Source organism: Bos mutus, chromosome 20, assembly GCF_027580195.1.
Source record: "Bos mutus isolate GX-2022 chromosome 20, NWIPB_WYAK_1.1, whole genome shotgun sequence".
Lineage (NCBI taxonomy): Eukaryota > Metazoa > Chordata > Mammalia > Artiodactyla > Bovidae > Bos > Bos mutus.
In genome coordinates, this window is record NC_091636.1 from 24,056,497 (window position 1) to 24,074,345 (window position 17,849).

A 17,849-nucleotide genomic window follows, 5' to 3' on the forward strand; every position below is an offset into this window, starting at 1 on the left:
CTAGTGATAGTATTATTACAGGCAAATAGAAAAAGTGAGCTGCTGGTGTAGATCACAAGAATAATAATCAATCAATGGCAAATAAAGAAACAGATTCTCACTGTGACTTTCCCTTTACTGTTGTGTTATTTCTTCTAAGTACAGATTGATATAAATTGCTACTTGTCATTGACAAGAATTGTTGGTTCCAGAATAAACCTAGACTGTTGTTTCAAGAATGTGGTTCCTAATATTTCTATTACATCTATGAAAAAACAGAAAGAATTTTTGGTAGTGTGTGAAGGTCTCTGTATTTTTATTGGCTACTTACAAAAGTTTCACAAAAAGATTCTTAATCTTTAAAAAATGACCCTATCAATTTATACACTTAGCATAATTTACCAACATTTTCAAACTCAGCATGGAAAAACCATCAACATGGCACTTGGACATGGGTCCTGAATGAAGCCATCAGCAAGGATTAATAAACTGTGACAGCTGCCCAAAAGCTTTCATTCTTTTCATTTAAACGTCAGATTGCAAGCTGAATTTCACTATAATCTTTGTTGAAACTAGCCCAACTAACATGGAAGAAGTCAGAACTGAGAACAGATGACAGTGTAGTTACTGTTGTAAACTCAGTTCATAGCAATAAATTTTAGAATCATATATATAGCAATTCCTAAAGAATTTCAAGAATAGCCTAAAATATTTTTATCTGTTTAAACAATTCCTAATAATTATGGTTTTTGAAAACTAGGACGATGATACTAAAAATTATTCAGCAATAATTTCTATGCTCAATAAATTATTCTTCTACTGTTAGATCTTTCATATTACAATTTAAAAATGACTCATTAGACTATAGTTATAAAATATATTTTAGGATCACATAATTTTCTTGGAAATTGTTGCAAAAAAAACATCCATATGACTAAATAGACTCTATTAAATAAGATTGCTGTTGGGCTTTTTTTGTGCCCATACAGCTCAAATGTATACATATAGAAAGATGAACTTGACTCAGAAAATACTCACTATACTTTCCTGAACAATGCATATTTACAGATATCAAGATAATTCATTAGGCTAGAAAATTACTATCTTCTCAAGCACATTTTAATTAGTACGCATGATTTTCTAGTGGCTGAATATCAAAATCAGAAATTTGTCAGTTTTGTCTACATGTTAAAAGCTAATGAATCTTTTGAGCTTACCCCCTTTTCAATATTCCCAGTTTGACAGAGTGTTCCCTCAGCTGCAGGAATACTGTTGGTGACACAGCGGTTGCTTTTGCTGAGACACCAGAGCTCTCTACACACTTCCTAGGAAAGAAGGCAAAAGCAAGTTGATCAGAAGTAGAGACTAAAATCATATCCACTTGTCCATAAAAAATACCCACAGTATATAAGCCATATTAAGCATTACTTGTCTCTTGCTGGTATTGAAGCATCAGAGATGAGGATTTTAGAGGAGGTCCTTTTGGAAGGTAGGTTACCCGTTTCACAGATTAATTTTTATTTTTATTTTTTTTTTAATTTTATTTTATTTTTAAACTTTACATAATTGTATTAGTTTTGCCAAACATCAAAATGAATCCATCACAGGTATACATGTGCTCCCCCTCCTGAACCCTCCTCCCTCCTCCCTCCCCATACCATCCCTCCAGGTCGTCCCAGTGCATCAGCCCCAAGCATCCAGTATCGTTCATTGAACCTGGACTGGCATCTCGTTTCATACATGATATTTTACATGTTTCAATGCCATTCTCCCAAATCTTCCCACCCTCTCCCTCTCCCACAGAGTCCATAAGACTGTTCCATACATCAGCGTCACTTTTGCTGTCTCGTACACAGGGTTATTGTTATCATCTTTCTAAATTCCATATATATGCGTTATCCAGCAATCCCACTGCTGGGCATACATACTGAGGAAACCAGAAGGGAAAGAGACACGTGTACCCCAATGTTCATCGCAGCACTGTTTATAATAGCCAGGACATGGAAGCAACCTAGATGTCCATCAGCAGATGAATGGATAAGAAAGCTGTGGTACATATACACAATGGAGTATTACTCAGCCATTAAAAAGAATACATTTAAATCAGTTCTAATGAGGTGGATGAAACTGGAGCCTATTATACAGAGTGAAGTAAGCCAGAAGGAAAAATCACAGATTAATTTTTAATATTGTCTTCATAATTCTTTTTTCAATAGATAAAGTATATCTTTGTTTTTAATTATATCTTCATTTTAATCAGACTTTTTAAAATAACTTACACAAATTCTATTACTAGAGAGTAGTGAGAAGGAAAGAATATGTGGAAAGGACACATATATTTATGACTCCCCAAAACATACGATAGCACAAACTTTAGAACTAATAGAGTCGCCGAGTAGGTAATTTCCTAGACCTAATGAAATATTCTAATAAAGAGTATTTTTTTTTAAAAGAGAGACTATGGGAATGTACAGGGAGTGATTTCTAAAATTATTATATCCCCAAAGAACAATCTAGCAATGTTATTTGCAGTTCATCAATGTAGCCCACTTTCATGAAAGGGAAATTTGGTTTTGAACAAATGCTGCTATTTATGTGCCATTTCCATAACTGATATATTTCAGATGTTATTTGGAGCTGTTCTGTCTTCTTGATTATGACTTCTCACTACCCCACTGCAGCACAGGAGAATTACATTTAACTGTAATGCTGGCAATTTAAAATATCTCATTTTGTTCACACATCCGAGGTGGCTCAGTGGGTAAAGAATCTGCCTGCAATGCAGGAGACATGGGAGCTACGGGTTCAATCCTTGGGCCAGGAAGATCTCCTGGAAAAGGGCATGGCAACCCTCTCTAGTATTCTTGACTGCAGAATCCCATGGACAGAGGAGCCTGGAAGGCTACAGTCTATGGAGTTGCAAAGAGTCAGACACAACTAAAGTGGCTGAGCATGCATGCACATATTAATCTATCAGATTTTAAAATAAGCTGTCCAACATATACCAAAATAAAGTGTTTGAACAGAATGGCCAAAAAAGATTACTTTGGAGAAAATACTGCAAAATTTTAGGTATTTTTAATATATGCTCACCAACTAGCAGGAGGCAGTGTTCAAAAGCATCCCTAAGAAAAGAAATGCAAAAAAGGCAAAATGGTTGTCTAAGGAGGCCTTACAAATAACTGAGAAAAGAAGAGAAGTGAAAAGCAAAGGAGAAAGGGAAACATATACCCATCTGAATGCGGAGTTCCAGAGAACACTAAGGAGAGATAAGAAAGTGTTTTTAAGTGAATGATGCAAAGAAATAAAGGAATATAATAGAATGGGAAAGACTAGAGATCTCTTCAAGAAAATTAGAGAATACTAATGGAACAGTCCACGCAAAGATAGGAACAATAAAGGACAGAGACAGTATGGACCTAACAGAAATAGAAGATATTAAGAAGAGGGGGCAAGAATACACACAAGAACTATACCGAAAAGATATTAATGACCCAGAAAATCACGATGGTGTGATCACTCACCTAGAGCTAGACATCCTGGAATGTGAAGTCAAGAGGGCCTTAGGAAGCATCATTACAAACAAAGCTAGTGGAGGTGATGGAATTCCAGCTGAGCTATTTTAAATCTAAAAGATGATGCTGTTGAAGTGCTACACTCAATATGCCATCAAATTTGGAAAACTCAGCAGTGGCCACAGGACTGGAAAAGGTCAGTTTTCATTCCAATCCCAAAGAAGAGCAACACCAAAGAATGTTCAAACTATTGCATAATTGCACTCATTTCACACACTAACAAAGTAATGCTCATAATCCTCCACACTAGGCTTCAAAATACGTGAACCAAGAACTTCCAGACATTCAAGATGGGTTTACAAAAGGCAGAGGAATCAGAGATCAAATTGCCAATATGTGTTGGATCACAGAAAAAGCTAGAGAATTCTAGAAAAACATCTACTTCTGTTTCATTGATTATGCTAAAGCCTTTGACTTTGTGGATCACAACAAACTGTGGAAAATTCTTAAAGAGATGGGAATACCAGACCACCTGACCTGCCTCCTGAGAAACCGGTATGCAGGTCAAGAAGCAATAGAACTGGACATGAACAATGGACTGGTTTCAAATTGGGAAAGGAGTATGTCAAGGCTATCTACTGTCACCCTACTAGTTTAACTTATATGCAGAGTAATCATGTGAAATGCCAAGTTGGATGAAGCACAAGCTGGATTCAAGATTGCCAGTAGAAACATCAATAACCTCAGATATGCAGATGACACCACCCATATGGCAGAAAGCAAAGAGGAACTAAAGAGCCTCTTGACGAAGATGAAAGAGGAGAGTGAAAAAGCTAGCTTAAAACTCAACATTCAAAACACGAAGATCATGGCATCTGGTCTCATCACTTCAAGGCAAAAGATGGGGTAACAGTGGAAACAGCAGCGGACTTTATTTTCTTGGGCTCCAAAATCACTGTGGACGGTGACTGCAGCCATGAAATTAAAAGATGGTTGCTCCTTGGAAGAAAAGCTGGGATAAACCTAGATAGTGTATTAAAAGGCAAAGACATTAGTTTGCCTACAAAGATTCGTATAGTCAAAGCTATCGTTTTTCCAGCAGGCATGTACGGATGTGAGAGCTGGACAATAAAAAAGGGAGAGTGCCAAAGAATTGATACCTTTGAACTGTGGTGTTGGAGAAGACTCTTAAGAGTGCCTTGGACAGCCAGGAGATCAAACCAGTCAATCCAAAGGAAATCAACCCTGAATATTAATTGGAATGGCTGATGCTGAATCTCCAACAGTTAGGCTACCTGATACATACAGCCAACTCATTGGAAAAGATCCTGATGCTGGGAAAGACTCAAGGCAGGAGGAGAATGGACAACAGAAGATCAGATGGTTGGACGGCATTTCTGAATCAACGGACACGAGTTTTAGCAAATTCCGGGAGATGGTGAAGGACAAGGAAGCCTAGCATGCTGCAATCCATGGGGTTGCAAAAGAGTCAGACACGACTGAGCAACTGAACAACAACAAACTAGCATCATTAGTGACATTAAAAGTTTTCAATTTAAACTGGAAACAATATCTATAATATATAAATTTGCAATAAGAACATATTAATCTGGCGTGTACAGATACATTTATATGCAACATTCAATTCTATTGCTATTATTCCCCAACTGCTCTTTTATTCTCAAAGCATAAATGTACAAACTTATGCCACATATCACAAGAAAAAAAATTATAACTATTTATGGTGATATATATTAACTATATTTATTGTCACGATAATTTTGCAATATGCACAAATATTGAATCATTATGTTGTACACCTGAAACTAATATTATGCTATTTGTCAACTGTATCTTAATTAAAACTTTTTAAAAATAATTTTTGCCACATAAACACAATTCAGAAATACAATAGTAACATAATGAATTCACTAGTTAATCACTGCTACAAACAGAGATGCCCCACAGAACACAGCAAAAAGGAAGGATTTTTCCGGGGCCCCTCTTTAAGGTGTTTCACTCCACCAGGCAGAGAAAGAAACAAAATTTATATTAGACTTTTAAAATACTCTAAAAAATTCATCTATTATACCTAATTTATCTACTTTAAATCCCATGTGGAGAATTATTGAGCCAGAAGAAAGTTAAAACCCCAGAAAAGAAAAACATGTGCTGTGGATCATAATATAAAGATAAAACTTTCCTGTCCTACAATCCAACATATTACAAATTCCTCTTTCTTTCAAAGTTTCAGTTTCTGTTTAAAGAGAAAGCTATTTGTACTAATTTATTCTTCCTTTTCTACAGGAGATGGTTTTTTACTATATGTTCCTAAACATATTCTCCTAGTTTATTTAAAAGCAATAGGATTAATATTCTACACTCTTAAAATATTATATCATATATCAAAAATACTCATATTCAAAGATAAATATATTCACAAAAACAGAAAAGCATTGTTAGGATAATGATTGAGAAATTACTAACAATGTTGTAATTCTTGACCATACTCTCAATATTTTATTATTTTAATTAGGTATAAGAGCTTCTCTGGTGGCTCAGACAGTAAAGAATCTTCCTGCAGTAAAGAATCTACTTGGATTCGATCCCTGGGTTGGGAAGATCCCTTGGAGAAGGGAATAGCTACCCACTGCAGTATTCTTGCTTGGAGAATTCCATGGATAGAGGAGTCTGGCAGGCTATAGTCCCTGGGATTACAAAGAGTCGGACACAACTGACTAACATTTTCATTAGGTCTAAATCTTACTTTAGACAGAAGAAAAGAAGCCTAAAGTTTCTTTAGACAGAACTATGCAAAGAAAATCCTATCATTGTAAAGGACAATATTCATAGTATCTATTAGGAAAACACACTATTTAGTCAAGTTATAGAAACTATATTGATATTTTCCAAAAGTTTCTTGAAAACCTCTACCTTAAAATGGCAACTGCTTAAGATATTCTTTCCAAAAATGTAATCTCAAGATTCTACAATAGAGTCCTCTGATAAAGCACTCATATGCTTCAGGGAATAACACATTTTGAAAGTTTGATTCCCACTCTTAAAAAAAGAATTTATTATTTTAGTGGGCTCCTGGGAATTTGAATCTGCTAGGTATTAACATCTCACATATTGCTGTTTAAAGTATGGGACAAGAAATCCACGTATGGGGAAACTCTCAAGATGTTAAACTAGTCTTGGAGGAGACTCTGCAGAGTTTTCAAATAGACTTCTCATCTAAAATATCAGCCTGAATAAGAAAGACTTTGAAATCCGAATTAAGAACACCAAGATAAAAAATACTGTCTTGGAAGACAAAAAAAAAAAGGAAATTTTATTTCTTACTGAGAGAGCAAGAGGTACATTTTCTGGAAGAATTTGAGAACAAGTTCACACTTTGAGAAATACCCTTTTCTCTTTAAACTGAATCCTACACCATGGTTAATATATTTACATATGAATATCAGTTCCAATTGCATATGTATATCAATTGCTGAATAAGCATCAAAAGGTAGGTCCCAACCTCTAATTAAATTAAATGAATACTGAAACATTTTTACTCTTGGAGAAATTGTATAACAATCATAGTAGGTGGGTTAATTTCCCTAAATACAATATATAAGGTGACAGAGTATAGAACACGGCTGGGTGACTGAACAATGAACAACATAGTACAGTAAGTGTGAGGCACTGATGACTGTTTTTTGATTACCCACCAGCCTAGCTTTAGAAGAACAGAGTTCTCTTTCACATATGCATTATTCTTCATAGGATAAGTTAAGATTTTTTTAAGATTAGTTTCACAACCTCTATGAACTAATAAATAATTGCCTATTTCTTACAGCAATCAATTCCCTTCAGTAAACCTATAATTCATTTGAGAAGGCTCTCTATGAGAAACTGGGGTCTTAATGTTTGCCCTTGAAATTAAAGGAGAGAGAAGTCCTCAACAATCTCCATTAAGGGAAATTTCTGTTATATTACACTGAAAATTGGAAATGATATTTCTAACCTCATAGGATCAACATTTAACCAGTTAGGAGAATTGCATGGTAAAACAAGTAACAGTTTATTTCCCATTCATTTAAGAATTTTGTTGAGCATCCACGATTAACCAGGTAATATAGTTAGTGTTATGAAAAAATAATACTATCACTTAGAATTTATGAGAAACAGAAGAAGGTAGGATAAAATTAGACATGTAACCCAACTGCCATGAATTGGTAATGCTCTGTGATAAAGTCTTTAATATTCTAGAAAGAGATTAGAAGAATGCTATCAATATGGTTAGATTTTTCACTAATTTTTAATTTTAATGAACTGTCCTTATTTATTAAATTTTACTGTTTTTACTTTCTAAGTTTCACAAAAGACTGTAAAATTTCTCAGTGCAAGGTATGTATGCTTATGGAAATCTTTATAAAAATGTTCCTACTAGGGAAATGTGAGAGTTAGCACCCCTATGTTGGTGTGTTAATTTTTGGAGAAAATTTTTCCTAACATCCAAAATCTAAGTTTGTGACCCCCCCCTCATTAAGCAAATGTGTGTTTAGATATAGCTCTGTGTTTACCAATGCCTTTAATAACCAATTGTTTCTTACAGCCCACTACTACCTTCTGAATTCAACTTCTTTCTTCCAGCATACATTCTTTAGTAGTTAAAATAGCAAGTTGGAAGTGGTCAAATAGGAGATGGCAAGAGTGAACATCGACATTCTAGGAATCAGCAAACTAAGATCTACTGGAATGGGTGAAATTAACTCAGTTGATCATTATATCTACTACTGTGGGCAGGAATCTCTTAGAAGAAATGGAGTAGCCATTATAGACAACAAGAGTTTGAAATGCAGTACTTGGATGCAATATCAAAAATGACAGTATGATCTCTGTTCATTTCCAAGTTTGCAAACCATTCAATAGCACGGTAATCCAAATCTATGCCCCAACCAGTAATGCTGAAGAAGCTGAAATTGAACGGTTTTATGAAGACCTACAAGACCTTCTAGATATAACAGCCAAAAAATATGTCCTTTTCATTATAGGTATCTGCAATGAAAAAGTAGGAAGTCAAGAAACATTTGGAGTAATAGGCAAATTTGGCCGTAGAGTACAGAATGAAGCAGGGCAAATGCTAATAGAGTTCTGCCAAGAGAATGCACTGATCATAGCAAACACCCTCTTCCAACAACACAAGAGAAGACACTACACATGGACATCACCAGATGGACAATACTGAAATCAGATTGATTATATTCTTTGCACCCCAAGATGGAGAAGCTCTATACAGTCAGCAAAAACAAGACCAGGAGCTGACTGTGGCTCAGATCATGAATCCTTATTGCCAAATTCAGACTGAAATTGAAGAAAGTGGGGAAAACCACTAGATCATTCAGATATGACCTAAATCAAATCCTTTATGACTATACAGCAGAAGTGAGAAATAGGTTTAAGAGACTAGATCAAATTTACAGAGCACCTGATGAACCATGGACGGAGGTTCGGGACATTGTACAGGAGACAAGGATCAAGACCATCCCCAAGAAAAATAAATGCAAGAAAGCAAAATGGCTGAGGCGGCCCTACAAATAGCTGTGAAAAGAAGAGAAGCAAAAAGCAAAGGAGAAAAGGAAAGATATACCCATTTGAATGCAGGGTTCCAAAGAATAGCAAGGAGAGATAAGAAAGCATTCCTCAGAGATCAGTGCAAAAAATAGAGGAAAACAATAGAATGGGAAAGACTAGAGATCTCCTCAAGAAAATTAGAGATACCAAGGGAACATTTCATGCAAAGATGGGCTCGATAAAGGACAGAAATGGTATGGACCTAACAGAAGCAGAAGATATTAAGAAGAGGTGGCAAGAATACACAGAAGAACTGTACAAAAAACATCTTCACGACCACATAATCACAATGGTGTGATCACTCACCTAGAGCCATACATCCTGGAATGTGAGGTCAAGTGGGCCTTAGGAAGCACCACTATGAACAAAGCTAGTGGAGGTGATGGAATTCCAGTTGAGCTCTTTCAAATCCTGAAAGATGATGCTGTGAAAGTGCTGCACTCAATATGCCAGCAAATTTGGAAAACTCAGCAGTGGCCACAGGACTGGAAAAGGTCAGTTTTCATTCCAATCCCAAAGAAGAGCAATGCCAAAGAATGCTCAAACTACCACACAATTGCACTCATCTCACATGCTAGTAAAGTAATGCTCAAAATTCTCCAAACCAGGCTTCAGCAATATGTGAACTGTGAACTTCCAGACGTTCAAGCTGGTTTTAGAAAAGGCAGAGGAACCAGAGATCAAATTGCCAACATCCGCTGGATCACTGAAAAAGCAAAAGAGTTCCAGAAAAACATCTCTTTCTGCTTTATTGACTATGCCAAAGCCTTTGACTGTGTGGATCATAATAAACTGTGGAAAATTCTGAAAGTGATGGGACTACCAGATCACCTGACCTGCCTCTTAACAAACCTGTATGCAGGTCAGGAAGCAACAGTTAGAACTGGACATGGAACAACAGACTGGTTCCAAATAGGAAAAGGAATATGTCAAGGCTGTATACTGTCACCCTGCTTATTTAATTTATATGCAGAGTACATCATGAGAAACGTTGGGGTGGAGGAAGCACAAGCTGGAATCAAGATTGCTGGGAGAAATATCAATAACCTCATATATGCAGATGACACCACCCTTATGGCAGAAAGTGAGGAAGAACTAAAGAACCTCTTGATGAAAGTGAAAGAGGAGAGTGAAAAAGTTGGCTTAAAGCTCAACATTCAGAAAACTAAGATCACGGCATCCGGCCCCATCACTTCATGGCAAATAGATGGGGAAACAGTGGAAACAGTGGCTGACTTTTTTTTTTTTGGGTTCCAAAATCACTGCAGATAGTGATTGCAGCCATGAAATTAAAAGACACTTACTCCTTGGAAGGAAAGTTATGACCAATCTAGACAGCATATTAAAAAGCAGAGATTCTCTTTGTCAACAAAGGTCTGTCTAGCCAAGGCTATGGTTTTGCCAGTGGTCATGTATGGCTGTGAGAGTTGGACTATAAAGAAAGCTGAGTGCTGAAGAATTGATGCTTTTGAACTGTGGTGTTGGAGAAGACTCTTGAGAGTCCCTTGGACTGCAAGGAGATCCAACCAGTCCATTTAAAGGAGATCAGTCCTGGGTGTTCATTGGAAGGACTGATGCTGAAGCTGAAACTCCAATACTGTGGCCACCTGATGCGAAGAGCTGACTCATTGGAAAAGATCCTGATGCTGGGAAAGATTGAGGGCAGGAGAAGGCGATGACAGAAGATGAGATGGTTGGATGGCATCACTGACTCAATGGACATGGGTTTGGGTGGACTTCGGGAGTTGGTGATGGACAGCGAGGCCTGGCGTGCTGTGGTTCATGGGGTCGCAAAGAGTCAGACATGACTGAGTGACTGAAGTGAACCCGAAAATAGCAAGGGACTCATTCTTATTTGTCTGAAAATATCTTTTAGTTTCATTTCAAAAATGATATTTTAGTCAAATATAGAGTCCTAGGCGCTGCTTATCTTACTCCTGCATTTGAAGATATTAAGTTCATTGACACCTGGACTTTACAGAGGCTGATGAAAAATCACTTGTCAGTCTAATTGCTGCTTCTTTGTGACAGAGTCTTTCTAGTTGCTTTCAAGAGTTCTCTTTGTCTTTGCTTCAGAGCAGTTTCAACACTGTATGTGTTCTTTTTATTTATCTATGCTTTGAGGATTTATATATTTCTTTGTTTCATAAAAATTACTAGTTTAGTCATTAAATCTTTTAATATACCTCTTCTCCATTCTTTCTCCTAGAACTTCCTATTCAACTTACATTGGACCTTCTTATTCTAACTCATGTCTCTTAATGTCTTTCCATATTTTCCACATCAGTTGATCTTTTGTAGGCTTAAAGTCTGTGGATTGTGATACTTCCTTTTTAGAGATGTAGGTTTTTACCTCCAACAGAAATCAGAGTCATAAAAATTACTAAGTGTCTTCTGGATATAGTTTCTATCAATGTTTTAAAAATAAAACAAATGAATATATCTTCACAGATTCTTTACTTGCCCTAATGAGTTCATCATCTTAGTTTTGGAAATCAAGCTACCACGTTATCTATGTCCAGTAAAGAGGCCATTCTATAGGAATTTCAAATGTTTCTAAGAATCTAACATTACTGCTACAGATTTTTCTCTTTGTAAGAAACTTGCCTGATTGTTTCACACCATTAATGCACTTAGAAACAATCTAAGTGAAGAAACAAGATTTATGCATTATACTGGCATCATCCCACAATATATCAATTTTACCTGTGCCTCTCCTCATTGGAGAAGTACATGCTGAAGCTAAAAAAATGATATTTAGTTATATTTTGTTAGTTTTGTGTGCATGCATGTTAAGTCGCTTCAGTCGTGTCTGATTCTTTACAACACTATGAATCACAGCCAGCCAGGCGACTCTGTCCATGGGATTCTCCAGGCAAGTATACTGGAGTGGGTTCTCATGTACTCCTCCAAGGGATCTTCCTGACCCAGGGATCAAATCACATCTCAAATTGCATCTACTGCATTGGCAGGCGGGTTGTTTAGCAACCTGAGAAGCCCTTTGTTAGTTTTACTTACTACTATTTTATGTTTCTGTACCTGAAGGAGTGATTGTTTACTCTAAATAATGTTTTTGAAACATGACTTAAAAAAAAGTTACATACAGGATTGGAGATAAAATATGCATGTTGACTTAGAAATCAGTTCAACTAATGGATAAAAGGTAGAAGGTACACAGGAAATTTGTTAAAAGAGTAGATCCTAAGGAACTTTCCTGGTGGTTAAGAATTCAATTTCCAATACAGGGGGTACAGATTTGATCCTTGGTGGAGAAGCTAAGATCCCACATGCCTCATGGGCCCCAAAAGCAGAACATAAACAACAGAAGCAATACTGTTACAAAGTCCATAAAGACTTTAAAAATGGTCCACATTTTAAAAAAAAAAAAAAAACTTAAAAAAAAGAGTAGATTCTAAAAGTTCTCATCACAAGGGAACAATTTTTTTTCTTTTCATTTTATCTATAGGAGATGATTATTTTAGCCACTAAGTTGTGTCTAATTCTTTTGTGACCACATGTACTAGAGCCTGCCAGGCTCCTCTGTCCATGGGATTTCCCAGGCAAGAAAACTGGAATGGGTTGTCATTTCATTCTCCAGGGGATTTTCCAAACCAGGGGTCAAGCCCATGTCTCCTGCATTGGCTGGAGGATTCTTTACCAGTGAGCCATCTGGGAAGCCCATATGAGATGATGCGTGCATGCATACTCAAGTCATTTCAGTCACGTCTAAATCTTTGCAACCCTGTAGACTGTAGCCCACTGGGCTCCTCTGTCCATGGGATTCTCCAGGCAAGAATACTGGAGTGGCTTGCCATGCCCTCCTCCAGGGTATCTTCTTGACAAAGGAATCGAATCTACATCTCCTCAGTCTTCTGCATTGCAGATTCTTTAATGCTGAGTCACCGGGGACACCCATATGAGATGATAGATGCTAGCTAAAACATACTATAGTCATTATTTCACGACATATGTAAATTAAATCATCATGCTGTACACTGTAAACTTATACAGTGATCTATGCCAATTATGTTTCAATAAAACTGGGAAAAAAGATTTTTTAAAAAACCTGGGGACTATGCAGATCTGTTTAATGTACAGAAAAATCTTCGAAAAGTCAGACCTGAACAATCATAATTTCCTAATCATTGGAGATACTGCAGAATACACTAAATAACTTCTTAGCAGCAATGTTGTAGGCATGAAAAAAGAAACTAATTACTTTTTCACGGTATACTGGCAACTACTGTGCTAGGCATCTTCATATCTGTATCTCATTTCATCATGACAATCTATTAGAAAGTGTGAGAAACATAAGCTCAGAAAGACTTAGCAATTGCTTCAATTCTACCTAAACCTAGATTTCAATCAGTTGTCTAATATCAATGCCTAAAACATCTCCACACAATTAAGCTACTTTTCAGTTTCTTTTAAGTGTATCAAAACTGAATAAAGTCACTGGTCAATTAAGGCTGATTAGTAAAGGTTTACTTACAACAACAACATCATACAAAACCCCACTCAATATTCATAATGTCCTTTATTGACATAATCATAATCCTATACTTTATCTGTATTTTAAAGGAAGATACCTCAACTTAATATTAATTAGCCTCCAATTAAAATAAATAAATTTATATTAAAAATACTACGTACTAATTCATAATATATTCATTCAATACATGAGCTTGAGAGCTTCCCTGGTGGCTCAGATGGTAAAGAATTTGCCTGCAATGTGGGAGATATGGGCTCAATTCCTGGGTTGGGAAGACACCCCTGGAGAAGAGAAGGGCAACCCACTCCAGTATTCTTGCCTGGAGAATCTCATGGACCAGAGCTTGGTAGACTACAGTCCATAGATAGGGTCGCACAGAGTTGGACACAATTGAGTGACTAACCCATTCACTTTCAAAGCATGAGCTTAGGCATCAACTTATACATTAGAATGTAACATCATCATGTACATTAGAGTGTACATCTCTAATGTAATTAAAGATACTGTTAAAATACTCTTCAAAACTTATCTAAAATTTTAATATCAACTCCAAGATTTCTATTCCATTTGATTTTTCAAATGAAGGAAGTTTGCAAATATTAATAACAATAAAAATATTAGCAAGTATAAATCATAATTAAAAATACATAGAGTAGAGTTTTAAAGTAATCATCTAATGAAAAATAATTTAGCTGATATCAAGAAAATAACTTTGTAAAGGACTGAACTTGGGCTCCTTTGATCAGAATAGAATAATTGGTTTTTTTATAGTCAAAGACATTAGGATTAGCTTTCTTAGTGTTTCCATCCTTTTCAAGTAACTATAGCTGTTAAATGATGATAAAAAAAAAGGGGGGAAGAAAGGCTCTTTGATTTACCTGAGAAAATTAAAATTAGCAGCTGACATGGGGGAAAGTGAAAGTGAAGTCACTCAGTCATGCCCAACTCTTTGTGACCCTGTGGATTGTAGCCCATGGAATTTTCCAGGCAAGAATACTGACGTAGGTTGCCATTTCCTTCTCCAATAGGGGAAAGGGATATTATAAAAACACAATACCATTTCATAATTATTATATCATTAAGAAATTAAAACAGTATAAGAAGAGAAAATAACCTTTTTACTGCTAGATGGTTTTTGCTTTTAATTTCTTAAACAACTCTAAAGATCAATTAAGAGACATACACAAATTTTCTGCCCTTGTGAAATCCTAAGGGTATAACATCTTGGGTCCCTGGTTCTGGATATGAAACATTCTCTTTGTCCTCATTATCCTATTGGTAACATTTCTCAACAGCTGTTTGCAATAAAGGATCCTAATGGCCAAGGGGGAAAGCATACCACTAAAGAGGTCAAGAAGGAGCATCGCTGATTAGAAAGGTTACTTATCATTGTATCACCCAAAGGAAAATTGAAAACCAACATATGGTGACCCTGTGGCCTGGCTCCAGGTGTTTAGTAGCCATGTGAAGAAAGAGAATAATGCACCCGTATTTCAGCTTTAAATAGATTAATCCTGTTATATGTGTAATTTAAGTGCAAGAGATCCTAAAAAGGTTAAAAAAAAAGCCATATATGTATATATATATATATAGTTATATATGTATTATATATATATATATACATTAAACACACACACATACATATAAACAAAAAACTAGCCTAGAAATTTGGATTAAATGACTATCAATCTAAAGGGATTAAAAATTATTAAATGGTTTAAAAAATACTTCTAAGAAGCAAGTGAAAAGTGTTAGTCGCTCAGTTGTGTATGACTCTTTGAGACCCCATGGACTGTAGCCTGCCACAGTCCCCTGTCCATGGGATTCTCCAGGCAAGAATACTGGAGTGGGTTGCCATTTCCTTTTCCAGGGGATCTTCTCAACCCAGGGATCAAACCTGGGTCTCCTGCATCACAGGCTGATTCTTTAGGAAGCCCAGAGTAGAAACTACTGATCTCCAAGAATACAAATGATTATAAACCTATGATTTTTGGCTTGAAATTTGAGTAAAAATAAAAATTAAATCAACTTCTTGTCAAGTATATGCCTGATAAGTACATATGTTTGTACTCCAAAAGAATATTGAGGTGTTAAAACAATTCCATGTCTTTTATTCCCTAAGCCCATATCAAACCATATTGTAGAATATTTATGTCACCTTAAAATCCTCAAGGAAAGTGATTCTACAATTTCCCTCAGTACAAAATTCCAGTATTTAATAACTTGAAATTCTTCCTACTACCTAATCAACAACCTTCCAGCTATAAAAATTAAGGCAACTGTGCTTTTTTATGCTCTTGGTGGGGAAGGAGAACAATTTGTTACCAGCAATCAAACTATAATAAATGCTCCAAAGCCTGAAAGTGATTTTGAAGCCAACATTTAGCTTTCTTTTTTACAGGCTACTCAAACTCAATTTCTTTAAACTTCCCTTATATGTACTTCTAAGTATTTCACTATTATCCTCTCAAGTTATCTGAATCTCTTTAAAAAATTATGGAGGTAGTCAAAAGTACCCAAAAAAGACTAATAAAGTATTTTTAGTTAAATGATTCTCAATGAGAAAGCAAAAATGACTTGAACCTTAGCTAACTCAGAGTGATAAAATAATAAACAAAAGAGAGTAACATGAAAACATTAAAAAGTGAGTCTAAGAGACAAAATAGGTCAGTTTTAAGTATACTCCATGGGGATAATACCTTGATTAAATAACTCTAATATCTTATCTCTAGCAGGTTACCCTTACTACAAAGAGCTATATTTCAGGCAGACACAGCGTGATGGAAGGCTTCTTAAAGACATTAATTACTACAATACTGTAAAGTAATTAGCCTCCAATTAAAAGAAATAATTAAAAATATAAAGACATTAACATGTTGATAAAAATAATTTATACTGTCCTATATTAAAGTATATTTATTTCCTAAGATAATATGCTTTCGAAATTTCGTGATCCTCTGCACATCAATAAGTTCTCCTGTTCTCATTCATTAAAAATCTTTTGTTTTCTATTGCTCTTAAGACAAAAACCTAGAATTCTTAACAAAGCCTGTAAGTCTGATTTGTATCCTATTCTTTTCTTGCCTCATGTACATGATGGCTGCTTTGAGAGCATCAGTGGCACTGGCCTTCTCTCAGCTCTTCAAATACACAGCCTCAGGGTCTTCACAAGAGTCTTCTCTCCTCTCTTTACCAGATAATTCTTCTCACTTATTTATTTACCAAATATTTTCTGAGCTCCTATTATGAGGCAGACGTGCTATTCGCTTTATAAACAGCCATCAACAAACAGGCAGGCAGAAGCAAAATGAACAAAATATACAGTATGTTAGAAAGTATCAGTAACAAATAATAAGAAAAAAAAGTCAGGGAAAATTACATGACGTGTGTTTGTGTATGTATATGTGTGTGTGCAGTTTCAGATAAGGTTGTTAGGACAGGCCTTACTTAGAAGATTACATTTAACTAGCTAACAGGTAATCAAATAAGTAAAATGATTATGGACTGTGGTAAGTGCTGCTGCTGCTGCTAAGTCACTTCAGTCATGTCCGACTCTGTGTGACCCCATAGACGGCAGCCCACCAGGCTCCCCTATCCCTGGGATTCTCCAGGCAAGAACACTGGAGTGGGTTGCCATTTCCTTCTCCAATGCATGAAAGGGAAAAGTGAAAGTGAAGTCGCTCAGTCGTGTCCGACTCTTAGAGACCCCATGGACTGCAGCCTACCAGGCTCCTCCGTCCATGGGATTTTCCAAGCAAGAGTACTGGAGTGGGGTGCCATTGCCTTCTCCGTGGTAAGTGCTATGAAGGAAATAAAAAGCACAATTTCCTTTATGCTTTAACTGGGAGCATAAATGTAAGTAACTGGGAGAAGACTGCATATAGATGGATCAGACTGAAGGCCTGTCTGCAGAGAAACTGCATATGAGCTGAGATTGAAGGATGAAATTTAGTCAAAATGTGATGCTTAGAGTATGTTAACATACTCCCCAAAGTACAGATGGCTCAGATTCTCCTAAAGTACCACTAACATATCAGTTATATAGGATGGTATCATAGATGACATAGATATTCATAGAGGAAAGGGAAATATGTATTGAATGTCTACCGTGTGAAAGGTAAATGAAAAGTATCTTGTCATACTCTAGCTTTTTGAAATCTTCAAGGACAAATTAGCTGATGTTCACTGTAAAAAGTGGCTGAGTAAAATCTCTTGGTGATCAATGAACATTTAGGTTGCTT

General features: G+C 36.1%; 1 protein-coding gene across 5 annotated transcripts in view; it reads right to left on the minus strand.

Moving 5' to 3' along the window:
- ADAMTS6 (ADAM metallopeptidase with thrombospondin type 1 motif 6) overlaps positions 1 to 17,849 on the minus strand; it is a 305,836-nt gene that overhangs the window by 134,356 nt on the left and 153,631 nt on the right. For 4 of the 5 annotated variants that reach the window (XR_011461450.1, XR_011461452.1, XM_005892772.2 and 1 more), the window contains exon 12: positions 1,197 to 1,304. Coding sequence is in view for 2 of the 5 variants with exons in the window: in XM_005892772.2 (XP_005892834.1) it covers positions 1,197 to 1,304 (108 nt within the window). In the remaining 3 variants the exon portion in view is untranslated. The remainder of the gene's footprint in view (positions 1 to 1,196; positions 1,305 to 17,849) is intronic. The other variant, XR_011461451.1, reaches the window with a different exon arrangement.